This window comes from Carcharodon carcharias, chromosome 19 (genome assembly GCF_017639515.1).
Source record: "Carcharodon carcharias isolate sCarCar2 chromosome 19, sCarCar2.pri, whole genome shotgun sequence".
Taxonomy (NCBI): Eukaryota; Metazoa; Chordata; class Chondrichthyes; order Lamniformes; family Lamnidae; genus Carcharodon; species Carcharodon carcharias.
Window position 1 is genome coordinate 73,547,061 of NC_054485.1, and position 27,910 is coordinate 73,574,970.

Below are 27,910 nucleotides of genomic sequence, written 5' to 3' on the forward strand. Positions count from 1 at the left end.
GGGGCCGGAGTAGGACTGGAACAAGGAATGTTCCACATACCCCATTAAGAGACAGGCATAGCTGGGGCCCATGCGGGTACCCATAGCCACACCTTTTATTTGGAGGAAGTGAGAGGAGTTGAAGGAGAAATTGTTCAGCGTGAGAACAAGTTCAGCCAGACAGAGAAGAGTAGTGGTGGATGGGGATTGTTTGGGCCTTTGTTCGAGGAAGAAGCTAAGGCCCCTCAGACCATCCTGGTGGGGGATGGAGGTGTAGAGGGATTGGACGTCCATGGTGAAGAGGAAGCGGTTGGGGCCAGGGAACTGGAAATTGTTGATGTGACGTAAGGTGTCAAAGGAATCACGGATGTAGGTGGGTAGGGACTGGACAAGGGGAGAGAGAAGGGAGTCAAGATAACGAGAAATGAGTTCTGTGGGGCAGGAGCAAGCTGAGACGATCGGTCTACCGGGGCAGTTCTGTTTGTGGATTTTGGGTAGGAGATAGAAGCGGGCCGTCCGAGGTTGGGCGACTATCAGGTTGGAAGCTGTGGGAGGGAGATCCCCAGAGGAGATGAGGTCAGTGAGATTCCTGGAAACAATGGCTTGATGTCCAGTGGTGGGGTCATGGTCCAAGGAGAGGTAGGAGGAAGTGTCTGCAAGTTGACGCTCAGCCTCCGCGAGGTAGAGGTCAGTGCGCCAGACAACAACAGCACCACCCTTGTCAGCGGGTTTGATGACAATGTTGGACCTGAGAGAATGGAGTGCAGTAAGTTCGGAGAGAGACAGGTTAGAATGGGTGAGAGGAGCAGAGAAATTGAGAGACGACAATCAGAGCTCACCCACTCTGCCCATTCTCTCCTCTTCCTCTTCCACAACTGGTTCACTTCCTGTAGGGACTGAAAATCAAGTGAGGAGATGGTGAGTGAAGGAGCAGAATTTAGAATAATTATATCACATAATATCCACACTAATGTTCAGGCAGTCTGACTATCCTGTGGGGAATCAGGTGTGGAAATGCCCCTTATGCTGTGTGAGAAGATCCAGCTGAGAGAGCTGTTTACTGGGTGCTTTGTGCTGAACTGTTTGACTGGAGCTGTGTGTTGGATATTGTGTGTGTTTATTGGGAGCATTTCCCTTCTGATTTACAGGCTGAGTTTTGTTGATGGGTCATTACTGAATATGGGAAGGTGAGGTGTAATTATCTGGGAGGTGCAGAGTGTCTGAGGATTCTTACTGATTTCCTATTGTTGAGTTGTGTGTGTGTGTGTTGGGAGCTGGTTATTATCCGATGGACTATGGTCAATTCTCTCTGTGTGTTGGGATCTGGATGTTTTCTGTCTTTCCAAATCCCTCCAAGATCTCCCACCGCCCTATCTGTCTAACCTCAGAAAAGAAAAATAAGACCTGCATTTATATAGAGCCTTTCATGACCACCAGATGTCCCAAAGTGCTTTCCATCCATTGAAGTACTTTTGAAGTGTGGTCACTGTTGTGTTGTAGTAAACGTGGCAGCCAATGTGTGCACAGCAAGCTCCCACAAACAGCAATGTGCTAATGACCAGCTAATCTGTTTTTAGTGGTTTTGATTGAGGGATTAATGTTGGTCAGGACATCAGGGATAAATCCTCTGTTCTTCTTCAAAATAGTGCCATGGGATCTTTTACACCTATCTTAGAGAGAGCAGAAGGGGTTTCGTTTGAGATCTCATCTGAAAGACGGCACCTTTGACAGTGCAGCACCGCCACATTCCTTTTGTGCCGTACTATTCTATGATTCTGTGTGACTCTATGAAGGTTCTTGGTTACCATCCCTGGCTCTCACTGTCATTTTCCTATGTTTGTCAGGAATAGGGACACTGTGCATTGGAAGAGGTACAAGCTCCACTCACAGGAGAGACCAGTGACAGGAGAGACCAGTGACACCCTGCCTCAGCTCATCTCCTGCTGAAACCCTCATCCATACCTTTGTGGGCTCTAAAATCAACTATTCCAATGCTTTCCTGGCTGCTCACATCTTGCACTGTAAACTTGAACCCCTCCAAAACTCTGCTGCCCTTGTCCGAACTGGCACCAAGACCCATTCACCAATCACCCCTGTGCTCTGATCCTGGTCAAGCAACATCTCGATTTTAAAGTTCACATCCTTGTTTTCAAATCTCTCCATGGCCTTGCCCCTCCCAATCCCTGTAATCTCCAGAGGAATTCGGCTGCCACATTTGGAGACACATTTATTGAAGCAAACACAGAAAATGCTGGCAAAACTCAGCAGGTCTGACAGCATCTGTGGAGCGAGAAACAGTGTTGACGTTTCGAGTCAGTATGACCCTCCTTTAGAGCAACAGAGAAGTAGAAAGTGGGGTGGAGCAGGTGAAGCTGGATAGAAGGCCCGTGATAGGTGGAGACAAAGGAGAGATTGACAAAGACAAAGGGAGTGTTAATGGTAGTGGTAAGGGCTAAAAAAAAAGGGTGCTGATAGTGGCAAAGGTAAGAAAGCAGAATGTGATAATAGCAGAATAGCTGAAAAGAACGACATGAACAAGTAATTGATGGCCTTTGTGAAGGTGGTGAGGAAAAAAGGATCAAAATGGGATAAAAAGGGGGATAAAAAATAAAAATTAATTTTGAAAAAAGGGGATAAATAAGAGGTGAAGATAGAAGAGAGAATTCATGGTCTGAAGTTTTTTAACTCAGTGTTAGGTCGGAAGGCTGTAAAGTACCTAATCAGAAGATGAGGTGCTATTCGTCCAGTTGGCATTGGGCTTCACTACAGCAAACGCAGCAAACCAAATTGAAGGAAGTGCAAGTGAAGCCCCAAGGAGGGTTTGGGCCCTTGGATGGTGAGGAAGGAGGAGGTAAAGGGGCAGGTGTTGCACCTTCTGTGATTGCATAGGAAGGTGCTGTAGGAACGGGATGAAGCGGTAGGGGTGATGGAGGAGTGGACCAGGGTGTCCCAGAGGGAATGGTCCCTACGGAATGCTGAAGGGTGGGGAGGGGGGGGTTGAAGGGAAGATGTGTTTGCTGGTTGCATCATGCTAGAGTTGGCAGAAATGGCGGAGAATGATCTTTTGAATGTGGAGGCTGGTGGGGTAAAAAGTGAGGACAAGGGGGTACGTATCATGGTTCGGGGAGGAAGGGAAAGGGTGAGGGCAAAGGTGCGGGAGATGGGTCGACACAGTTGAGTGCCCTGTCAAACACAGTGGGTGGGAAACCTTGGTTAAGGAAGAAGGAAGACTTGTCAGAAGCACCGTTTTGGAAAGTGGTCTCATCAGAACAGATGCGATGGAGGCAAAGGAACTGAAAGAGTGGGATGGAGTCCTTACAGGAAGCAGGGTATGAGGAGCTGTAGTTGAGGTAGCTGTGGGAGTCTGGGTTTGTAATGAATATTGATGGACAGTCTATCACCAGAAATTGAGACAGAGAGGTCAAGGAAGGGAATGGAAGTGTCGGAGCTGGACCATGTGAAGTTGATAAAGGGGTGGAAATTGGAAGCAAAATTGATTAAAAAAATTTTCCAGGTCCAGATGAGAACATGAAGCAGCACCGAAAGTCATCGATGTACCGAGAAAAGAGTTAAGGGAGGGGGCCTGAGTAGGACTGGAACAAGGAATGTTCCACATTCCCCAAAAAGAGACAAGCATAACTGGGGCCCATGTGGGTATCCATATTTGGAGGAATTGAGACAAGTTTAAGGAGAAATTGATCGATGAGAGACTAGTTCAGCCAGATGGGGGAGAGTGATGGCAGATGGGGATTGTCTGGGCCTCTGTTCAGGGGAGAAGCGGAGAGCCCTCAGACCATCCCGGTAGGGTATGGAGGTGCATAGGGGTAGGACATTCATGATGAAGAGGAGGTGGTTAGGGCCAGGGAACTGGAAATTGATATGGCGTAGGGCATCAGAGTAACTGCAGATGTAGGTGGGAAGAGACTGGAAAAGGGGAGAGAGAACGGGATCTCTCTGTTTTTGAAATTTCTTTAAATGCAATAAAGATTTTACCTCGGCCTTTCCCAAAAGCCTGGGTTTGGATTTGATAGTTTTGCCCAGTGCTGTGGCTGACAGCTGAATTTGGGATATGCAGTTTGAGTGAGTAAAGTGTATCTAATTTCCCAGGATAAACCAGAGCCCTTCAATCAGCTACACTGAAGCAATATTTTCCTTAGCTTCTAGCACTTCCTGCCCTGTGTGTTTTCTTCAAATAATTTTGGAAAACAAGGGGACAAATTTCAAAATCTTCTTGAATTACCATTTCTCCTCAGTGTTTTTATATTAAACATACTCTAAGGATAAACTGGTCTTCACCAGCATGACTCAAGCTCATAGTGAATTGATAGCCCGTTGTACACTCTTTCCCATTGCCCTCACGGTGCCTGGGAAGATGGGGTCTGGGCGTAGGAAAGAAAGTAGCCACGTTGTCTGCTCTTGATCACTATCCAGTGTCCCTGCTGGAAACAGAGTCAAGTGACAGTCAAGTGAGGAAAAAGAAAGGACTTTCATCTGATCCCCCACACAGGGGAATAGCAGACTGACACTCACTGTGGAACAGTCTCTAACTGAGGAGTCAGCCCCTTCAGCAAAGGAGGAGAGGGAATTTGAGGAAATCATGTTTCCTTTTACTGTTTTACAGAAGGATTGCACCGTACTACACCAGAGAATACAGAGAGGATAGACACCGCAGATAGATCCTGACCATTACCCAAGGGACAACTGCATTACTGTGGGAAGACATCCAGTCCCTTCACAGCATTGCTCAACACAGAGAAGGCTGGGCAATGAAACCATCATCTGGAAATCGTTTGGGTCAGGGGAGCTTTGACATATCATCAGATCTGAAACTGGTCAGTGGTGTGGAGCCTTCCATCAGAACCAACCTTTCCGAAGGTTCGGCTGTGGGTGATCGGTCAGGGTGAGGCTGGGAAGAAGTGTGAGTGGGCTCCAAGTGTGGTGAGAGCTTCACTCATTCATCGAGCCTCATGAACCACTGACTCATTCCTACAGGTGAAGGGCTGTTGAAGTGTGAGGAGGGCTCCACAGGCTCTTGCAATATCCTAACATGCAAAGTACATTTGTTTACCACCTGTAACACAAGGGCCGCCACATGGCTGAGAAACCGTTCAAATGTGAGGTTTGCGACTGGGCTTTCACACAGAAATCAGTGCTCGTGAATCACCGACATGTTCACACTGGGGAGAAGCCGTTCAAGTGTGTGGCCAAGCCTTTGCAAACTCTTCGACACTCGTTTATCACCGATGCATTCACACTGGGGAGAAGCCATTCACGTGCGAGGTGTGTGACAAATCCTTGTCGAAATCATGGAACCTCCGCAAGCACCAACGCATTCACACAGGGGAGAAACCATTCACGTGCGAGGTGTGCAACAAATCATTCTCACAGTCATCGGCTCTCCGTGTACACCAACGCTTTCACACAGGGGAGAAGCCATTCACGTGTGAAGTGTGCGACAAATCATTTTCAAATTCCTCTCACATGCGCACACACGAACGCATTCACACAGGGGAGAAGTCATTCACATGTGAGGTGTGCGGCAAATCGTTCTCACGGTCATCGACACTAATTGACCACCAACGCATTCACACAAGGGAAAAACCATTCACGTGCGGGTTGTGCAACAAATCATTCTCGCGGCCAACAACCCTCCTCGAACACCAATACATTCACACCGGGGAGGAACCATACACCTGTAAAGTGTGCAACAAATCATTCTCGGACTCATCGACTCTCCTCGTACACCGACGCATTCACACAGGGGAGAAGCCATTCACATGCGAGGTGTGTGACAAATCATTCTCACAGTCAGCAAAACTCCGGAAACACCAGCGGATTCACACAGGTGAGAAGCCATTCAGGTGTTAGGTTTGTGAGAAAGCTCTCACCCACTTCTCTGATCTCCTGATACACCAACAGGTGAATTATTTGATGTGCACACATGAATGCATTCACACAGGAGAAATATTCACGTACGAGGGAAGAAATCATTCACGTGCAAAGTGTGCGACAAATCATTCTCGCTGTTAGCGAACCTCTGCGCACATCAACACATTCACACAGGGGAGGAACCGGTCACGTGTGAGCTGTGAGACAAAGCCTTCACACATATAAGAAGCTGACTGCACCATCAAATAATTCACATGTGAGAGAAATCCTTTAAGAGTGATGTTTGTGATAAAGCTTTTGTGACGTTTATGAGCCTCCTGAGACACCAGAGGGGAGAAACTATTCCGGTGTGAGGTGTGTGACTAAACCTTCACACAGTCATCAAACCTGCAGGAAAACCAAGGCATTGGTGTGATGTGCACAACAAATCCTTCTTAAGTTCATCATACCTCCTGCTCCATCACAGGCTCCACAGAGGGGAGTAATCCTTAAAGTGTGAGGTTTGTGATGAATCTTCGCCCCTCCTGGGACACCAGAGGATTCATACAGCAGAAAAGCTCTTCAAATGTGGTGTTTGTGACAAAGTTTAAACCAAATCTAACTCATAAACCACCAGTGGATCCATTCTGGTGAGAAACCATAGAGGTGTAAGGTGTGTGTCAAGGCTTTCTTCCAGTCAGTATATCTCCTGGTTCATCAAAGCACTCAGCAGAGAAACCCTATTGGTGTGAGTTCTGTAATAAAGTCTTCACACAGTTGTCAAACCTCCTGCAATATCAGTGAACAAAAACTGGAGACAAACCCTTCCAGTCTGATGTGTGACAGGATTGTTTCACCTACTCCTCTCGCCGAATACCAATGTTTCCACATGGGCTTGGAGCCAGGTCACCTACTTTCATTACAGAGAGTTGTCTGTGTTGTTTACCCCGTTGTGCTCACACAGGGGAGCTGTCATTCCAAAGCACTGTCTGTCTCAATAGTGTCCGTCTCAAACCTCTCTCACCATCACTCCAATCGTTTCAAGAAAGCCAAGTTAACCTTTGACCAGATTGCCAAATATTACCAAAAGAAGACATCATACAGGAGCTTCTATACATAATAAACTCAGCATCCTTTCAGTGCAACGCCAGGTACAAGTCACCCGCTGACTCTCACTCTGACCAAGAAGGCAATCAGATAATCAGTGGTAAGAAAGGCTTCAGCCTCTAAACTACCAGCACAAGCACCCGGGGGAGGAGCCATTCCTGGGGTAGTAATGGAGGGAATTCAATTAGTCTCAGCATCTCTGGTCTATGGAAGGGGAGAATCAGCCAGGAATCCCATTCCTCATCAGTGACCCCAGCTGGGAAGTGAGGGGGAGGGCAGGATGTGTCTTGGCTGTGACAGTCTCCATTGTCTCACAACATTCACTGTCTGGGTCTACACATGCTGAATGGCACTCAAACAGAGCACTAGAGGCCAATCAATGTCCACAGTCTGTACTCCAGGTCAGTACCTTGAGGATTGAAGGGAATGTGAGATGGGAAAGAGGGCATCAACCTTTCAACAACTTGCATTCATATAGCACCTTTAATATAGTAAAACATCCCAAGTTGTTTGGGATAATCAGATTGACATAATCAGATAAAAATCAACACTGAGACAAAGAAGGAAATATGAGGAGGGGATGTCACTGTGTCTCTGGGAGGGTTTCCTCAGCCACAGGAAGTAGGCAATTCAAGAGAATGTGTGTCAGGACTTTCCCTGCTCTGGACAAGAAGGAAATATCTCAATAGTTTCCACAGCATGATTTATCTCCCTTCTTGAAGATAGTTACAATTGTCACATTGCTGAAGTTGGGTGGAACTATCTTCCTCCAAATTCAGAGGATGAATGAATGGAGTCTTGATGTGAACAGAAGTCCACCAGCTTTGAAGACCTCAGCTGGAATACCATTGGGTTCACAGGCTTTGTTGTTTTTCATCTGCTTGATTGTTTGTTGCAGCTTTCCCATCGATGGTGACTCAGCCATGGATTCTACCACAGGCACTGGGGGAATAGACTGGAGGGTATCAGCTGTCACTGTGGATTCATGGTTGAGTTGTTCAAAATATTCTTTCCAGAGTTAACAGATGATATCGTCATCCTTAAGAAGAGAAACACCATCCTGTGAATGAAGGAGATTTTGTCCATTTGACCTCAGTATATAGATGGTCCAGATTTGCATGTCATGATGGTCACAATATTGTTCTAACTCTCAGGCTTTCCCATCCCACATATTCTTTATTCCGGATTTGTCTTTGGGCATCAGCCTTGAGCTGTCGAAATGCTGCGTTCTTGAGTTGTGACCTTGGGTTGTTCTGCCAGGCAATGAAGGCTGATCGCTTTTGTTCCAGGAGATCACTTATTTGAGCGTCATGTTCGTCGAGCCAGTCCTGGTGATGATGATGCTCGAACCCAATGGTCTGGACACAGGAGTTTAGTACAGCTGACTTTATTTTGATCTTACTGTTCAGGAATTGAGTTGGATGTGTGAAGATTTTCCTAATTGGTCGTGAGCTGCATCTGGAATTCCTCTCTTCAGTCGAGCAGTTTTAGGGCTGAGACATTGATCTTCTTCCTCTTGGACTTTTGAGCCTTGTGATGTCTTGGTGCTGGGTGGATGTTCATCACCGATTGAACAAGTTGATGATCTGTCCAGCAGGCATCAGTCTCCCACATGGATCGAGTAATACAGTCATCACTTAAAACTTTGACATGGCTTTAGATCTTCCAGAGGAACCTCCAACATGGTCTTTGTTTCCAGACAAACCCAAAAAAAATGTCGAGAACAACACCAGGAACTCTTCATTACATTTATCATCGTGACCAAAGCATTTAACTCAGTAAATCGTGAGGCTCTGTGGATTGTGCTCCAATGATTTGGAAGTCCAAGAAACTTCATCACAATCTTGCAATTGCTTCATGATGATATGATTGCAGCTGTCTTGAGTAGGAGATCTGAAACTGAAGTCTTCAAAATCCAGACTGGTGTCAAGCAAGGCTGTGTGATAGCCCCCATTCTATTTACAATCTACCTGACATTGGCTATTCACCTCATCAAAGATCAATTGCCCTCTGGTGTCAGTATTAAATACCATCTAGATGGGAAACTCATTTACCTCAGTCACCTGTGCCAAAACTGAACTGACCACCATACATACACATGATCTACAGTTTGGAGATCACTGAGGTGTTGTTGCCCACTCTGCAAACCACTCTCAATCTCTTCAATTCTGCATGTGTTTGTATGATGAAAACAAGCTCCATCCTGTGTCACTAAAGTTCGGTGTCATTTCTGACGATCGGAATTGGGGATCAGACTAAAGCACAGGATTTTAAAGAAACATCTGTCTGTAATATTCTGAGAGAGTTTCCCCTGATCTGTATGTGTGTGTGTGTTAGTAAAGTGAGCCAGCTCTCAGGAGTGGATATGGGGTAGGATTGTACCCTTCAGTTAGTGATATGAATTACAGACAAATCCTCTTCAGGTGACAGATGTCTGACTTATACCATGGGTAATGTTTGTACTCTCCTGTTTGGGAAGACTACTATCCTGAGTATGGTGAGGGAGTAGGAGGTTAGTCTCTACAGACTCGAGTTCCCTCAGCTCATCATACCTCGATGTAATAACGTTGTGATATGTTCACGTTACACTCTTCCAAGATTCATATCATGCTCTGGAAAAGATCTTGAGTCATTCTCAAATGCTTTGTTATTTTGGTTGATTCAAAGTTTGTTGTAAGCTGAATATTGTGTTCTTCCTTGTCCGCTGTTTAATCAATCTTCTGTATAGGTTTGTAACTCACAATAAATTTACTTTTTAGCCTCACTCAAACTATCTGATTTGTCAGCATGGTGTGTTCCTATTCACTGAAACACTCAGGAGCCTACATTAAGAGTCCTGTACACAATATATTGGTGAATGTCACTGTGGGCTGGTATACTTTCTCCATCAATGGGTTTATAATTTCCAGTTCACAGGAAACATAATATTTCCCAAAGAAAGAAACCAGCATTTATATATCAACTTATAGAATCTCAGAGTGTCCATAAGCACTTTACAGCCAATGAAGAGCTTTTTTGAAGTGTAGTCACTGTTGTAATGTAAGAAACGTGGCAGCCAATGTGTGCACAGCAAGCTCCCACAAACAGCAGTGTGATAATGACCAGATAATCAATGAAGTTGATTGCATATTGACATCAGGGATTAAATTTACTGTCTGAGCCACACGAATAATCCCGCAGATTTTGGGCTTCCTGTACAAACCGCACCCATCATTTACTGAAACACAAACACGATGTAAAATGAATAAAGAAATTAGACTGTAGATGTTTACACACTGCATTGATCATGAAGCCAATCAGATCACAATGTACCACCCTTAACTAATAACTACATTATTCCTCCATCAAAGTCATTGATCAATATAATGAAAAGCTGAGTCTCCAGTACAGATCCCTTGGGAACACCACTGGGCACATCCTGACAATCGGATAACATTCCCTTAATCCCTACTCTCTGTCTCCTATCTCCCAAACATATTGTCAATCCATGTCACAATGTTCTCTCCAATTCATGCACATTCATCTTGGTGAACAATCTCCTGTGCAGAACATGATCAAATACCTTCTAGAAGTCCATATAGACAAACCTCCATAGGCCCTGTCCAGCATGTTAATGATCTCCGCAAATTGTTTTATAAAATTGGTCATATTGGTTACAATGACTTGCTGCACAAGAATACAATAACAGCGATAACAATCCAGAGAACATGATGAACCTAAGAAATAGGAGCAGGAGTAGGCCATTTGGCCCCTAGTGCCTGCTGCACCATTCAGTATAATCAAGGCTAATCTACCTCAATCCTACCTTCCCACACTATCCCCATAATCCTTATTCCCTCAGCATCGAGAAATCCATCAATTTCAGTCTTAAATATATTCAATGACTGAACATCCACAGCTCTCTGGGAGAGAGAATTCCAAAGATTCGCAACCCTTTCAGTGAAGACATTTCTCACCTCAGTCTCATCGACTGACCTCGACTTCTGAAGCTTAAATGACAGGTCGAAACAAACCTTCTACAGCAACAAACTCCCAAGTGTCAGCTAGCGAGTGATATTTCCGCTGTCACAGTCAGTGCAGTTCCCTTTCCTTCACTCAAACTGGTTGTGCAGTCTCCTGCCTCACAATGACCCCGTTTATAAACTATTGTGATGTCTGATCTCATTGGGAAATGTGAGGGTGAGCCTTGTCCTGTGATTGCATGGTTTGACCCATCCACTTTGATTAAACAGAGCTTGATTTCAGTGACAATGACTCATTGTGCTCAAATACAATAACAGGTTTCCACTCCATTCCAACCCAGAGAACAGGGTGCATGGGTGATGACAGGGATGGGATTGTTTGATTCCTACCAATGATGTTACGTTGTTGTACATATTTACAGCAACAGGAGGAGGCCATTCAGCCCCTTGATCCTGGTCCAATTTAATTCCATGATGGATGATCTGCATCTCAATCCATTTCCCCATCTTTTGATCCTCATCCCCTGATAAACCTAAGAACATCAGATCAGGAAGTTGGTATTCAGCCCCTCAAGTCTGTTCCACCATTCAATTTGATTGTGGCTGATTTGCATATTAACCCCATCCACCCCATTTAGTCCCATATTTCTTAATACCCTTCCTGACATCCATCTCTCAATCTAACTTTACATATTATCAGTGGACATTTCAAAGTACTGACTATGTTTGAGGTGTGTAAATTGAAGACAGGAGTTAAAGGGACAGTATTTGCGTGGAAAGTGGAGGTGACATTGTTCCCTGAGCGTTGGGATGGTGCACAGCTTGGGAGAAACATTGCATTGGTTTGTGTCAGTGCAAAGCCAGTGATAGAGTGGGAAGGGGCCAGATGAGAAGTTAAACAGAAAGTACCCAGATTGTCACAGAATGTGACACTGTTTAGAGAAAGAGTTTTGACATTTGTTTCGGGACCAAAGTTTACTCCGCCCCAGATGGACTGGAACCCACAATCCCTGGCTTAGGAAGCCAGTGCCTTATCCATTAGGTCACTGGGGCTGGACAAGATGGGATTGGTGATTGTAACTTTGACCCTTTGTCTCGATGTAATCGCTGCCAAATTTGATGTCTTTTTATGGGCCGGCCCGTTCTTTTCATCCACAACCAGATTGGATCAATTCCAAACATTCCAGCAATGAGCTGACAGGATCGAGATTTGCTTTTTTGTGTGTCAGTAATTAATGCTGGCAAAGTGAAGATTGTCTGTGAGAAGCAATTGTCTTTCCAAAAGTTTCCTTGCTGGCCCTGACTCGAAGTTGGGGTTTCCCTAACTCAGATTCCCGGCCAACTCCTTGACCTCGCTGTCTCACCCGGTCTCACGACTCTTATTGTATCGATCACAGAGAAGGCAATCGCTGATCACTTCCATGTGTTACTCAGCACCCACATCCTCCTTCCACATTCCAGGTCTACCTCCTTCTGTATCCGTCCCTGGTAAAAAACTATCCCCAATTCACTAACAACTGCACTCTCCAAATCCCAACTGTCTAGGCCTTTGGGCCTCCATTCACCACAACATTTCTGCAACTACTGATTTAGTCATCCCCCACCCTCACTTCCACCTGAGATGCCCAAGTCCCCAATAAAACCATTCCCGTCTCAAACTGGCCCTTTCGTCGGGTACAGACTTCATATCCACTACCTTAAGTCCAAGAGACACAGACTTGAAAGGTTAAAGTGCACAATTGGTTAACCATCCACTGCCAGTGGACATCCAGGGACAGTTTAGATGGAGCTTGACTCTGTAGCTAACCCTTGCTGTACCTTCTCTGTGAGTGTTTGATGGGACAGTGTCAACATGGAGAAGTTACTCCATCCCCATTTTAAAAATGAGAAGTTATTCCTTCAGGTTCATATCCCAGAGTTTTTTAAATGTGATGAGGGTTTCTGCCTCTGTCACCCTTTCAGACCGTGAGTCCCAGGCCCTCATCACCCTCCGGGTGAAAAAATTACTCTTCAACTTCCCTCTAATCTTTCCATCAATTACTTTAAATCTCTGCTGCCCGGTTATGGACCTCTCTGCTCAGGGAAATAAGTTTAAACAATCCCATCAGCTGCCTCTGCCATTTCCCTCCCTTCCACTAACCCGCCTGGACAAACTTTCATTAATGCTCCCCCTGCCCTAGTCCTAAACTCACATCTTTCTCTAGTTTCTTTCCTATCTCCCCTCATGCTCTCTCTGAGCTCATCTTGTCCGTGAGACCCACCTCCTGTTCCCTCAACCCTATTCTCACTAAACTGCTGATCATCGAATTTCCCCTCCTGGTTCCCATGTTCGCCAATATTGTTCACGGTTCTCTCTCTTTTAAATCTGCTGTTATCGCCCCTCTCCTCAAAAAAGGCCATTGCTCCCTCTGTCGTTGCAAACTACCATGCCTTCTCCAACCTCCCATTCTGCTCCACAGTCCTTTAACATGTTGTCGCCTCCCAAAGCCTGGAAAGGGACATGGGGTCAAACGAGGGGTAAGGGGTGAGCAGCAGAGTGAGGGGTCAGACAAAGTGGGGGTGGCATCACGCGATGGGCGAGAGGCAAATTGAGAGGTCTGGTGAGGAGGGAGGAATTTTTTTCCAAGTCACACCGACAGTCAGAGTCAGTCTCTGACTCACTCCCCAAACACAAGTTGCGCACTTGCGCAAGACTGTTGCTGTCTCCTCTGCGCCTCCCTACCCTCCAGTGCACATCTCTCTCCTGCTGATCCCACCACTGCACGTCGTTGCTGCCTTGCATGCTATGGGTCTTTCTCTTCTGATTTGTTGTCAAACACATCCGAGGCTACACATCCCACACCGATGTTGTCAGTTTGAAAGCCTCCGAGGATGAACAAGGCTATTCCCACACGAGAAATCTTTGTCAAACATTTACCAGGGAAACTGAGACAGCAGCTGCAATAAGTGAGGTTTTATTCAGATGGGACAATGACAAGTTTAAATCCCCACCTGATCTGTTGCTCAAAGTCGCCTCCATTTCACTGGTCAGTTTCCCAAGCTTCAGGAAAGTTGCTCCAGAAATATTTGGATTGGTTGTGAGAGACGTCAATCAGAGAGCCCACCCACTCTGCCCATTCTCTCCTCTTCCACAACTGTTCACTTCCTGTAGGGATTGAAAACCAAGTGAGGAGACGGTTAGTGAAGGAGCAGAATTTATATTAATTACATCCCATAATATCCACACTAATGTTCAGGCAGTCTGACTATCCTGTGAGGAATCACATGTGGAAATGCCCCTTATGCTGTGTGAGAAGATCCAGCTGAGAGAGCTGTTTACTGGGTGCTTTGTGCTGAACTGTTTGACTGGAGCTGTGTGTTGGATATTGTGTGTGTTTATTGGGAGCATTTCCCTTCTGATTTAGGCTGAGTTTTGTTGATGGGTCATTACTGAATATGAGAAGGTGAGGTGTAATAATCTGGGAGGTGCAGAGTGTCTGAGGATTCTTATTGATTTCCTATTACTGAGTTCTGTGTGTGTGTGTTGGGAGCTGGTTATTATCCTGTGGACTGTGAATGGTCAGTTCTGTCTGTGTATTGGAAGCTGGATGTTCCTGTCTTCAAATCCCTCAAGGAAACCTGCTCCAACTGCCTGATGGGCACAAGACATGGGTTGTCGCGCTGTGACTGCAGGAGTGACTTGGGGAATGACTCTGTGATGGGGGCAAAGGAGTGTTTGGGGGAAACACCCACAAACATGAGCTGGGGAACCCATCCCCCCATTTCTCATCCACGCGCTGCTCCTGTGTAAAACCATTTGATGACCTGATGTTAGATTCACAAAGGGTCTCTTACAATCTGTCCCATTTTACCTCGAGTCAGAAAGAAATGCCCCTCACCACCAGACAAAACAGAAATCTAGTAGTAAAGGAATGGCAAGCAGACAGCTTCAAGAGGGAGAGAAATGATTTGAGGACCGGGCCATGGAGCGGAGCACCTTAGATCTACAATCTTAACTGGGGCAGGGTCTAAATGGAGGACAGGCCCTTCAGCACCAGTAAGGGAGATGGAGTCAAAACTGGGAGAGTCAAACTTTTATACTTTTACTCCACAGTCTGGAGAAAATAGTCTCTCACCAGTCACAGAAAACCAATGTAGTCCCAAGCGGAGGTGGGGAAGAGGTCAATGGGGTTAAACGGCTGAGATCCTGGTCCCCGCCGCTGGGTTTACAGGGGCGCACCTGCAATTGCAGCCCCGCCCACGTGACAGCCGCTCGGGGTCGCGCTTTCTCAGATTCGAACACCTGAACGCTGGGTGTGAACCGCTGCTGCGCGCGTCAGAACTACAACTCCCATCAGGCATCGCGGGCTGCGTCGAACCTCATCCAATTCTGTCCATCCTCACTGCGCAGGGTAATGATCCGACTGGGTGAGAGCCTGTCTCCACAGGGCCTGAGCGGAACCGGATGACCCATCGTTGGAAAACAAAAACAGAATTACCTGGAAAAACTCAGCAGGTCTGGAATTCTGTTTTTGTTTTGGATTTCCAGCATCCGCAGTTATTTTGTTTTTAATCCATCGTTGGATTGGCTGAACCGAGTGATTGACATATTAATTGTGGGCGGACTTCGCTGGAACCTGTTTCCGATTGGCTGTGAGAGACATTCTGTCTTTTCTCTTCCTCTTCCACAGCTGGTTCACTTCCTGGAGGGACTGAAAACCAAAGGAGGAGATGGTGAGTGAAGGAACAGAATTTATAATAATTACATCACATAATATCCACACTAATGTTCAGGAATTAATATCCAGTGATTGAATGAGCAGGGTTTATACAGGTTGTATCCCATAATATCCACACGAATAAGAACATAAGAAATAGGAACAGGTGTGGACTGTTCAGCCCCTCGAACTTGCTGCGCCATTCAATAAGATCATGGCTGATCTTGTCTTTTGATTTCCACGTTCCCATCTAACCCCCATAACCTTTGATTCCCTTACCTAACAAGAATCTATCTACAACAAAAACAGAATTACCTGGAAAAACTCAGCAGGTCTGGCAGCATCGGCGGAGAAGAAAAATGTTGACGGTTCGACTCCTCATGACTCTTCAACAGAACTGAGTAATATTAGGAGAGGGGTGAAATATAATCTGGTTTAAGGTGGGGGGAGGGAGAGGGGAGAGAAGTGGGGGAGGGGGTGGTTGTTAGGACAAGCAAGCAGTGATAGGAGCAGATAATCAAAAGATGTCACAGACAAAAGAACAAAGAGGTGCTGAAGGTGGTGATATTATCTAAATGAATGTGCTAATTAAGAATGGATGGCAGGACACTCAAGGTACAGCTCTAGTGGGGGTGGGGTGGAAAGACTAACAGGGCATAAAAGGTATAGATTTAAAAATAATGGAAATGGGTGGGAAAAGAAAAATCTATATAAATGATTGGAAAAAACAAAAGAAAGGGGGAAGAAACGGAAAGGGGGTGAGAATAGAGGAGGGAGTTCAAGATCTAAAGTTGTTGAATTCAATATTCGGTCCGGAAGGCTGTAAATTTCCTAGTTGGAAGATGAGGTGCTGTTCCTCCAGTTTGCGTTGGGCTTCACTGGAACAATGCAGCAAGCCAAGGACAGACATGTGGGCAAGAGAGCAGGGTGGAGTGTTAAAATGGCAAGCGACAGGGAGGTTTGGGTCTTTCTTGCGGACAGACCACAGGTGATCTGCAAACCGGTCGCCCAGTTTGCGTTTAGTCTCTCCAATGTAGAGCAGACTGCATTGGGAGCAATGAATGCAGTAGACTAGGTTAGGGAAATGCAAGTGAAAGGCTGCTTCACTTGAAAGGAGTGTTTGGGCCTTTGGAGCATTTCCCCCAACTTAGTCTACTGCATTCATTGCTCCCAATGCGGTCTCCTCTGCATTGGAGAGACCAAACGCAAACTGGGGACCGCTTTGCAGAACACCTGCGGTCTGTCCACAAGAAAGACCCAAACCTCCCTGTCACTTGCCATTTTAACACTCCACCCTGCTCTCTTGCCCACATATCTGTCCTTAGCTTGCTGCATTGTTCCAGTGAAGCCCAACGCCAGCTGGAGGAACAGCACCTCATCTTCCGACTAGGCACTTTACAGCCTTCCAGACTGAATATTGAATTCAACAACTTTAGATCTTGAACTCCATCCCCACCCCCTTTCCGTTTCTTCCCCCATCCTTTTGTTTTTTCTAATCATTTATATAGATTTTTCTTTTCCCACCTATTTCCATTATTTTTAAATCTATACCTTTTATGCCCTGTTAGTCTTTCCACCCCACCCCCACTAGAGCTGTACCTTGTGTGTCCTGCCATCCATTCTTAATAAGCACATTCATTTAGATAATATCACCACCTTCAACACCTCTTTGTTCTTTTGTCTGTGACGTCTTTTGATTATCTGCTCCTATCACTGCTTGCTTGTCCCTACAACCACACCACCAACCCCCCCCCCCCCCCGCCCTTCCCCCCCACCTTAAACCAGCTTATATTTCACCCCTCTCCTAATATTACTCAGTTCTGTTGAAGGGTCATGAGGACTCGAAATATCAACTTTTTTCTTCTCCACCGATGCTGCCAGACCTGCTAAGTTTTTCCAGGTAATTCTGTTTTTGTTTTGGATTTCCAGCATCCACAGTTTTTGGTTTTTATATAAGAATCTATCTACCTCTGCCTTAAAAATATTCAATGACCCCACCTCCACCTCTGAGACAGAGCGTTCCAAAGTCGCACAATCTGCTGAGAGAAAAACAATCTCCTCATCACTGTTCTAAAAGGGTGACCCATAGTTCTGGACTCAACCACAAGGGGCAACATCCTTTCGACATCCACTTTGTCAAGGTCATTCAGGATCTTGTATACTTCAATCAAATCACCCCTCACTCTTCTAAACTCCAGTGGAAAGAAGCCCAGTCTGTCCAACCTTTCCTCACAAGACTACCCACTCATTCCAGGTATCGATCTCGTAAACCTGCTTTGAACCGCCTCCAATGCATTTACACCCTTCCTTAAATAAGGAGACCAGAATTGCACACAGTATTCAAGGTGCAGTCTCACCAATGCCCTGTATAACTGAAGCATAACATCCTTATTTTTATATTGAATCCCTCTGGTAATAAAGGACAGCATTCCATTAGCCTTCTTAATTATTTGCTGTACCTGTATACTAACATACTAAAGAGTGACTCATGTACTAGAACATCTAGATCCCTCTACACCTGAGAATTATACAGCCATTCTCCATTTAAGTAATACTCTGCTTTTTTGTTCTTCCTGCCAAAGTGAACAACTTCACATTTTCCCACATGAAACTCCATTTGCCAGATCTTTGCTCACTCACTCAACCTATCTATATCCATCTGCAACTTCCTCATGTCCTCTTCACAACATACTTTCCTACCTATCTTTGTGTCATCTGCAAATTTAGCTACCATGTCTTCACTCCCCTCATCTAAAACCTTGATGTAAATCGTAAAAGTTGGGGCCCCAGTCCAGACCCCTGTGGTACTCCACTCATCACATCTTGCCAATCAGAAAAAGACCCATTTATGCATGATCTCTGCTTTCTGCCAGCCAGCCAATCTTCTACCCTTGCTAATACGTTACCCACTACACCATGCACTTTTATTTTCTGTAATAATCTTTGATGTTGCATCTTATCAAATGCCTTCTGCAAATCCAAGTACAGTATGTCTACAGGCTCCCTTTTATCCAGTGTGCATGTTACTCCTTCAAAAAACTCCAATAAATTGGTTAGACATGATTTTCCTTTCACAAAACTATGCTGACTCTTTCCGATTGCCTTGAGCTCTTCTAAGTGCCCAGTTATAACCTCCTTAATGATCAATTCTAATAACTTCCCCACGACAGATATCAAGCTGACTGGCCTATAGCTTCCTGTTTTCAGCTTCCCTCCCTTCTTGAATAGATTATATTTGCTATTTTCCAATCTGATGGAACCTTTCGAGAATTAGCAAATTTTGGAAAATTAACACCAACTACCTCATTAGCCACCTCTTTTAAGACCCTAGGATGTAGTCCACTGGGACCCGGAGAATTGCCAGCCTGAAGATCCATCGATTTGCTCTGTACCGTTTCTCTAGTGATTTCAATTTCACCAAGTTTCTTTCTCTCATTTACCTGATTTACAGCTATTACTAAATATTATTTGTATCCTCTGTGGTGGACACAGAGCAAAATATTTGTTCATTCTTCCGCCATTTCCTTACTATTTACTATTAACTCCCCCCTGTCACTATCTAGAGGACCAACACTCACTTTACTTACTGTTTTCCTTTTTAAGTACCTGTAGAAACTCTTGCTATCCATTTTTACATTTCTAGCTAGCTTCCTCTCATACATTTCTTTCTTCTGATTAACCTTTTAGTCATTCTCTGCCATTCTTTATATTCTGTCCAATCATCTGTCCTGCCTCTCATTTTTGCGGAGTTGTATACTTTCTTTAACATCTCCAGTTAACCACGGATGGTGGGTCCTCCCCTTAGAATTTTTCTTTATAGTAGGAATGTACTTATTCTGAATACTCTGAAATATCCCCTTAAATGTCTGCCGCTGCTTCTCTATTGATCTATCCTCTAGCCTAGTTTCCCAGTTCACTTCAGCTAGCTCAGCTTTCGTCCCCACATAATTGCCCTTATTTAAGTTTAAGGTATTAGTCTTAGACCCACTTTTCTCCCTTTCAAACTGGATGTAAAATTCAAACATATTGCCGTCGATGATACCTAGGGGTGTCTTTACTCTGAGGTCATTACTTAATCCTGTCACGTTACACAATACCAAATCTAATATAACCTGCTCTCTAGTTGGTTCCACGACATGCTGCTCTAAGAAACTATCTCAAAAACATTCGAAGAATTCCTTTTCCAGGCTAATACTTCCAATCTGATTTTTCCAGTTTATGTGTAGATTAAAATCATCCATGATTATTGCCATCCCTTTATCACAAGCACACAATATTTTATCTTGAATACTTTGTCCTACACTGTGGCTACAGTGGCCTATAGACCACGCTGACTAATGACTTCTTCCCCTCCTATTCCTTATCTCCACCTAAACCGGTTCTGCATCCTGATCTCCTGAACCAAGGCCATCTCTAACTATTGCACCAATGCCTTCTTTGATTAACAGTGCTATCCTTCCACTTTTACCTAGCATCCTATTCTTCTTGAATGTCATGTACCCTTCAATATTATGTACCTAATCATTGTCGTCCTGCAGCCACGTCTCTGTAATTGCTATCAGATCATATTTATTTACTTCAACGTGGGCCATCAATTCATTTACTTTGTTATGAATGCTACATGCATTCAGATAGAGAGCCTTCAGTTTTGTCTTTTTGTTACCTTTGTAACATCTAGTCTTGACTGTTGATATATTCATAGGTTTTTTTCGCTCTGTCCCTTCCTGCCATTCTCTGACCCTCATTTCTCAAATTACTATTTTGCTCTCCTGTCTTGACTCTACACCTTGAATTGCTACTTCTACCCAAACTTGATCCTTCACCCCTCTTGTTTAATTTAAAGCCCTCTCTACTTCCCTAGTTATGTGATTTGCGAGGACACTCGTCCCAGCACGGTTCGGGTGTAAACTGTCCCAACGGTACAGCCCCCACTTTCCCCAGTACTGGTGCCGTTGCCGACAAACTGGAACCCACTTCTCCCACACCAGTCTTTGAGCCACGCATTTGTCTCTCTAATCTTATTTGCCCTATGCTAATTTGCACATGGCACAGGTAATAATCCAGAGATTATTACCTTTGAGGTTCTGCTTCTTAATTTGGTGCCTAGCTCCTCATACTGACTTTGCAGAACCTCTTTCCTCATTCTACCGATGATATTGGTACTTACATTGACTATGACAACTGATCCTCCCCCTCCCACTGCAAGTTCCTTTCCAGTCCTGAGCAGATGTCCTGAACCCTTGCACTGGGCAGGCAACATAGCCAATTTTCACTCTTTGCTGCAGAGAACAGTGTAAATCCCCCTCACTTTACCATCCCGTACGACCACTACATTCCTTTTTGCTCCCCCCGCTTGAGCGGCTTCCTGTACCACAGTGCCATGGCCAGCCAACTCATCCACTTTGCAGACACCGCTTCCATCCACACAGGTTGTGAGCACCTCAAACCTGTTTGACAATTGCAAAGCCTGAGGTCCCTCCACTACTGTCTGCTTGGTCTCATTATTTGCCTCACTGACAGTCATGTGCTCCTGTCCCTCATTGCTGACCAAAACAGATGACCCTCTTCTAAGACTGTCTTCTGGAACAAAGTGTTCAGGTATTTTGCCCCCTCCCTTGTGTTGCGCAGTGTCTGCATTTCAGCTTCCAGATCAATAATCCTGATCTGGAATTCCTCTGGCTGCTTATACTTCCTGCAGACATGTCTGCCATGGATCACCTTGGCGTCCAAAAGCTCCCACATCTCACAGCTGTAATATAACACCTGCCCCGCCATCCTACCTTATGTTATTTAGTTGATTTACTTTAATTACTTTCTTCCTATGTATTCTACAATTTACTGTGTTTATTGAATACAAGTAACACTGACAACTAAAGGTTATACGCTTCTTAACTACAAGTTATGTGTTTTAGATGTTTCTTTAAATTACTTTATTTTTATTGCATTTTTTATCTTGTTTGATTTTAATTTTAAAGTTTTCAAATTTTGGTTTATCATTTTAAAGTTTTAGTTCTTTTCATTAATAGATCTACCTTAACTCACCTGTCCTAAGCTGGTTTCTCACACACTGTGCCTTAGATTGAGCACTTAACGGCCAATCAACTTACTAGTTTCCTGTGATGTCACAGTTGCTGTTTTCTTTGTTCCCTGACTGCGCCCTTTTCAAACTGAAGCCCCCGCCGTAATGTTCAGGACTGAATATCCAGTGAGTGAAGGAGCAGAATTTATAGAGATTGTATCCCATAATATCCACACTAATGTTCAGGATTGAATATCCAGTGAGTGAAGGAGCAGAGTTTATACAGATTGTATCCCATAATATCCACACTAATGTTCAGGGCTGAACATGCAGTGAGTGAAGGAGCAGAATTTATACAGATTGTATCCCATAATATCCACACTGATGTTCAGGATTGAATATCCAGGGAGTGAAGGAGCAGAGTTTATACAGATTGTATCCCATAATATCCAAACTAATATTCAGGACTGAATATCCAGTGAGTGAAGGAGCAGAGTTTATACAGATTGTATCCCATAATATCCACACTAATGTTCAGGACTGAATATCCAGTGTGATTGAAGATTGCAGTGTCAGGAACTGGGGCTGATGAATAAGCCGAAAGCAAGACCATAAAATTGGCGCCAAGTCGAAACATGAAGCAAAGAATATGATTTAGTAAAGTGGCAGTAAGTAAATAAACGTAAAATACTACGGATGCTGGAAATAGAAATAAAGGCAGGAATTAATAGTTTAATAGGTTATACTTCCCTGTTTCACCTATGGACAAGAGAGTAGGCAAAACCTAGACTGGATTTTGGCTTGTAGGTTTATCTTTTGTGTGCTTTTTGGACTTAGGGAAAGCCAGCTTCACTGGGGCTGTTTAATTCTGTTTACTACCAGCTATTCTTGGTTTTAAACCTGCATGTAGTCCTCTGTACTGCGTTCACTTGGTTCAAATTGGACAGTGTTGACTGTGGCATGCCTGAGTGAGTGCAGTGTATCCCTTTTCCCAGAGTAAGCCGCTTCAACCTGATGCAAGGTTTTCTTGCACTTAGTGCCCAGCGTGTTTTATACAAATAATTCTGGAAAATGAGGGGAGAGATTTCCAAATGTTCATTGAATTAACATTTCTCCTAAGTCTTCTTTATATTGAACACACATTGTAAGAGTAAAAATGGTCTGCTACAGCACGACATGAGCTGATAGTGAATTGATAGCCAGTTTTACACTCCACTTGACTGTCTTCCTTGCAACACCTGGGACTGGGTGGAGGGAAGAAAGTAGCCACATTGTCTGCTCCTGGTCACTATCCAGTGTCCTTGCTGGAAACAGAGGGTGTGTGACAGTCAAGTGAGGAAAAAGAATGGACTTGCATCTGATCCCCACACAGGGGTATAGCAGATTGACACTCACTGTGGAACAGTCTCTAACTGAGGAGTCAGCTCCTTCAGCAGACGAGGAGAGGGAGTTGGAGGAAATTATGTTTCCTTTTCCTGTTTTACAGAAGGATTGCACCAGAGAATACAGAGAGGATAGACACCACAGATAGATCCTGGCCATCATCATCCAAGGAACAACTGCACAACTGTGGGAAGACATCCAGTCCCTTCACAGCATTGCTCAACACAGAGAAGGTTGGACAGTGAAACCATCATCTGGAAATCGGTCGGGTCAGGGGAGCTTTGACATATCATCAGATCTGAAACTGGTCAGTGGTGCAGAACCTTCCATCAGAACCAATCTTTCTGAAGGCTGGGCTGTGAGCGATGAGTCAGGGTGAGACTGGAAAGGAGTGTGAGTGAGTTCCAAGTGTGGTGAGAGCTTCAATCATTCATCAAGCCTCAAGAACCATTGACTCATTCCTACACGTGAGAGGCTGTTCAAGTGTGAGGTGTATGAGGAGGACTCCACAGGCTCATAAGATCTCCGAACACAAAAGGCAGCGACATGGAAGAGAAAACATTCAAGTGCGAGGCGTGTGATCGAGCCTTCACAAAGTCATCGACGCTTGTGAAACACCGACGCATTCACACTGGGGAGAAGCCTTTCAAGTGTGAGATTTGTAACAAGGGCTTTGCAGAATCATGGGGCCTGATGAATCACTGGCGCATTCACACTGGGGAAAAACCATTCACATGCGAGGTATGCAACAAATCATTCTCAGACTCATCAAACCTCCACGCGCACCAACGGATTCACACAGGGGAGAAACCATTCAGGTGCGAGTTTTGTAATAAAGCTTTTGTGACATCTTCGAGCCTGCTGATGCACCAGAGGATTCACACAGGTGAGAAACCATTCAGGTGTGAGGTTTGTGAGACCGCTTTCACTTACTCTTCCGAACTTGTGTCGCACCGGAGGATTCACACTGGGGAGAAACCCTTCAACTGTGAGGTGTGTGACAAATCATTCACCCGGTCGTCAACCCTCCGTGCACACCAGTGTATTCACACAGGGGAGAAGCCATTCATGTGCGAGCTGTGCGACAAATCATTCTCGGATTCATCAAACCTCCGTAGGCACCACCGCAGTCATACAGTTGAAAAGCTGTTCACATGCGAGGTGTGTGACAAATCGTTCGTGGAATCATCAGATCTCCTGCTGCATCAGAGGATCCACATGGGAGTAACCCTTTAAACGTCAGATTTATGACAAAGTTTTTGTGATGTCTTTGACTTCCTGGGACACAAGAGGTTTCACACAGGGGAGAAACTCTTCTTGTGCGATGTTTGTGACAAGGCTTTCACCCACTCCTCCAATCTCCTGAATCAACAGCAGACCCAGACTGATGAGAAACCATTCAGATGTGAGGTATGTGACAAGGCTTTCACACAGTGTATCACCTGGTCCATCAATACGTTCACACGGGAGAAACCCTATTGGTGCGAGTTCTGCAATAAGGTCTTCACGTGGTTGTTGGACCTCTTGGAACATCAGTGAACCCACGCGGGAGACAAACCCTTCCAGTGTGTGTGTGTCAGGATTGTTTCACCTACTCTCCCTCTCACCATACACCAAGATTTCCACACGGATTTGGAGTCGGGTCACCTGCTTCTGTTACATTGAGAGTTGTTTGTGCTGTTTACTTTCCAGTACTCACACAAGGGAGCTGTAGTTCCAAAGCACTATCTGTCTCAGCAGTGTCTGTCTCAAGCCTCCCCCATCATCAGTCTATAAATTTCAAAAAGGCCAAGTTAACCGGATTGCCAGACATCATCAAAAGCAGATATCAATATGTATAGAAGTTCCTGTTTATGCACAGGTGTCATCACCTTTGGGAGGATTTCCTCAGCTACAGGAAGTAGGTGATTCAGGAGAATGTGTGTCAGGATTTTCCCTGATATGGACAAGAGGGAAATATCTCAATAGTTTCCACAGCGTGCTATATCTCCCTTCTTGAAGATAGTTACAATTTTCACATTCCTGAAGTCAGGATGAGGAGAGTTCATATTCCTCTCAAATATAGGATGAGTTCATGGAGTCTTGATGTGAGCAGAAATCCACCAGCTTTGAAGGCCTCAGCTGGAATCGGGGCCACAGCTTTGTTGTTTTTCGTCTGTTTGATTGTTTGTTGCAGCTCTCCCATCAATGGTGATTCACCCATGGACTCTATCACAGGCACAGGGGGATAGACTGGAGGGTGTCAGCTGCCAATGTGGATTTATAGTTAAGGAGTTGTTCAAAGTGTTCTTTCCAGCTTTAACAGATGGCATTGTCAACCTTAAGAACAGAAACACTCTCCTGTGAACGAAGGGGACTTTGTCCATTTGACCTTGTCAAATTGGCCCTGGTGACTTCTAAAAAGATTTGCGTGTCATGATCATCAGCATATTATTGGACCTCTTGGGCTTTCTCTTCCCACCACATGTCCTTTATCTTCTGGATTTTTCTGAGGGTGTCAGACTTGAGCTGTTGAAATGCTGCCTTCTTGAGTTGTGACCTTGGGTGTTCTGCCAGACAATGAAGGCTGATTGTTTTTGTTCTAGGAGGTTACATATTTGTCATGTTTGTCAAGCCAGTCCTGGTGATGAAGATGCTTGAACCCAGTGGTCTGCGCATAGGAATTTAGTATAACTGACTTCATTTGATCCCACTGTATGAGAACTAAAATTGATGTGTGAAAATGTTCCAGATTGGTCACTAAATTCCTCTTTTCCATTGGGCAGTTTTAGGGCTGAGACATTGAACTTCTTGTTGGACTTTTGGGCCTTGTGATGTCTTGGTGCTGGATGGATGTTCATCACCGATCAAACAAGTCGATGATCTGTCCAGCAGGCATCAGTCCCCGACGTGGATCGGGTGATACAGACATCACTTAGAAATTTGACTTGGCTTTAGACTTTCCAGAGGAACCTCCAACATGGTCTTTGTTGCGAGAAAAATGTTGAGAACAACACGAGGAACTCTTGTTTATATGTTGCGACATGATCAAGGAATTTAACTCAGTAAATTGCAAGGCTCTGTGGATTTTACTCCAATGATTTGGATGTCCAAGAAACTTCATCACAATCCTGCAATTGCTTCATGATGATATGACTGGAACTGCCTTGAGTGGGAGATCTGAAACAGAAGTCTTCAAAATCCAGTCTGGTGTCAAGCAAGGATGTGTGATAGCCCCCATTCTATTTACATTCTACCTGACAGTGTCGAATCACTTCATCAAAGATCAACTGCCCTCTGGTGTCAGTATTAAATACCATCAAGGTGGGAAACTCATTTACTTCAGTCGCCTCCCTGCCAAAACTAAACTGACTACCATAGATACACATGATCTACAGTTTGCAGATGACTGCAATGTAGTCCAGTCCACAACAGATTTGCAAACCTCTCTCGATCTCTTCAATTCTGCATTTGTTTGTATGATGGAAATGAGCTCCATCCTGTGCCTAAAGTTCAATGTCTTTCTGACCATCCGAATTGAGAGCCAGAATAAGGCACAGGGATTTTAAAGAAACTCTAGTATTCTGAGAGAGTTTCCCCTGATGTGAGCGTGTGTGTGTTAGTAAAGTGAGCCAGCTCTCAGGAGTGGGTATGGGGTAGAATCTGACCCTGCTTTAGTTGGTGATGTGAATTATAGACAGATCCTCTTCAGGTGATGAGTGTTTGACTAATACCATGGGTAATGTTTGTACTCTCCTGTCTGGGAGGACTCCTGTCCTGAGAATTGTGAGCGAGTGGGATGATTCTCTACAGACCTGAGTTCCCTCAGCCCATCATACCTCGATGGAATAACAGTGTGATATGTTCACCTTACACTCTTCCAAGAATCATTTCTGGGAAAGATCTTGCATCATATTCAAATGCTTCGTTATTTTGGCTGATTCAGAGTTTGGTGTAAGCTGAATATTGTGTTGATGTTTGGCTGCTGTTTTAGCAATCTTCTGTATAGATTTATATCTCCAAATAAATTCATGTTTTATAAGTTCCACTTAAACCATCAGATTTATGCGCATGGTGTGCTGCTGTTTTATCAATGTTCAATATTGATTTATAACTCTCAAACTCACTTTTTAGCTTAACCCAAACTACCTGATTTGTCAGCATCGTGTGTTCCTATTCACTGAAACATGCAGGAGCCTACAGTAAGAGTCGAGTACACAATATATTGGTTAATGTCACTATGGACTGGTACACTTTCTCCATCAATGGGTTTATCATTTCCAGCTCACAGGAAGCATATTGTTGCCGTAAGAAAGAAAGAATTGTTTTATATCAACTTTTAGAAACTTGAGGCATCTGACAGTACTTTACAACCAATGAAGTGCTCTTTGAAGTGTCATCACTGTTGTCAGTTTGAAAGCCTCCGAGGATGAAGAATGTTATTCCCACACTAGAAATCTCTGTCAAACATTTACTGGGGGAACTGAGATAGCAGCTGTGATAAGTGAGGTTTTATTCGGATGGGACAATGACAAGTTTAAATCTCCACCTGATCTGCTACTCAAAGTCACCTCAGTTTCACTGGTCAGTTTCCCAAGCTTCAGGAAACTCATGAGAAAAGCAAAATACTGCTAGAAATCTGAAACAGAAAATGTGGGAAAAACTCAGCAGGCCTTACAGCATCTTGTGGAGAGAAAAATAAGAGTTAACGTTTCAAGTCTGTATTACTCTTCTTCAGAGCTAAATAGAAGTAAAAAATGTGCTGAAATTTATACTGTTTAAGGGGATGTGGAGCAGGTGAAACTGGATAGAAGGCCAGTGATAGTTGGAGGCAAATGAGAGATTGACAAAGATGTCACGAACAAAAGGACAAGGGCTGTGTTAATAACAGTGGTAAGGGCTAAAGGAGGTGCTGA

At 44.5% G+C, this 27,910-nt stretch overlaps 2 protein-coding genes and 1 long non-coding RNA gene across 3 annotated transcripts in view; 2 read left to right on the forward strand and 1 right to left on the reverse strand.

The window, feature by feature from the left end:
- LOC121291937 (zinc finger protein 91-like) overlaps positions 1-27,910 on the forward strand; it is a 299,051-nt gene that overhangs the window by 18,847 nt on the left and 252,294 nt on the right. The gene's annotated exons all lie outside the window — the stretch shown is intronic.
- On the reverse strand, positions 733-15,249 carry LOC121291938. The gene is made up of 3 exons (XR_005946121.1): positions 15,032-15,249; positions 13,908-14,061; positions 733-875 (listed from the first exon to the last, which is right to left on the reverse strand). It is a non-coding gene; the product is annotated as an uncharacterized LOC121291938 (long non-coding RNA).
- LOC121291936 (gastrula zinc finger protein XlCGF71.1-like) lies at positions 14,074-27,048 on the forward strand. The gene is made up of 3 exons (XM_041213620.1): positions 14,074-14,092; positions 15,587-15,629; positions 23,119-27,048. The coding sequence occupies exon 3, from the start codon at positions 23,562-23,564 to the stop codon at positions 24,249-24,251; it is 690 nt and encodes a 229-aa protein (XP_041069554.1). The 5' UTR covers positions 14,074-14,092; positions 15,587-15,629; positions 23,119-23,561; the 3' UTR covers positions 24,252-27,048.

Excerpts from the sequence above, each read along its gene's own strand:
- LOC121291936 (XM_041213620.1), top strand. The coding sequence starts at position 23,562 with ATGGAAGAGAAAACATTCAAGTGCGAGGCGTGTGATCGAGCCTTCACA.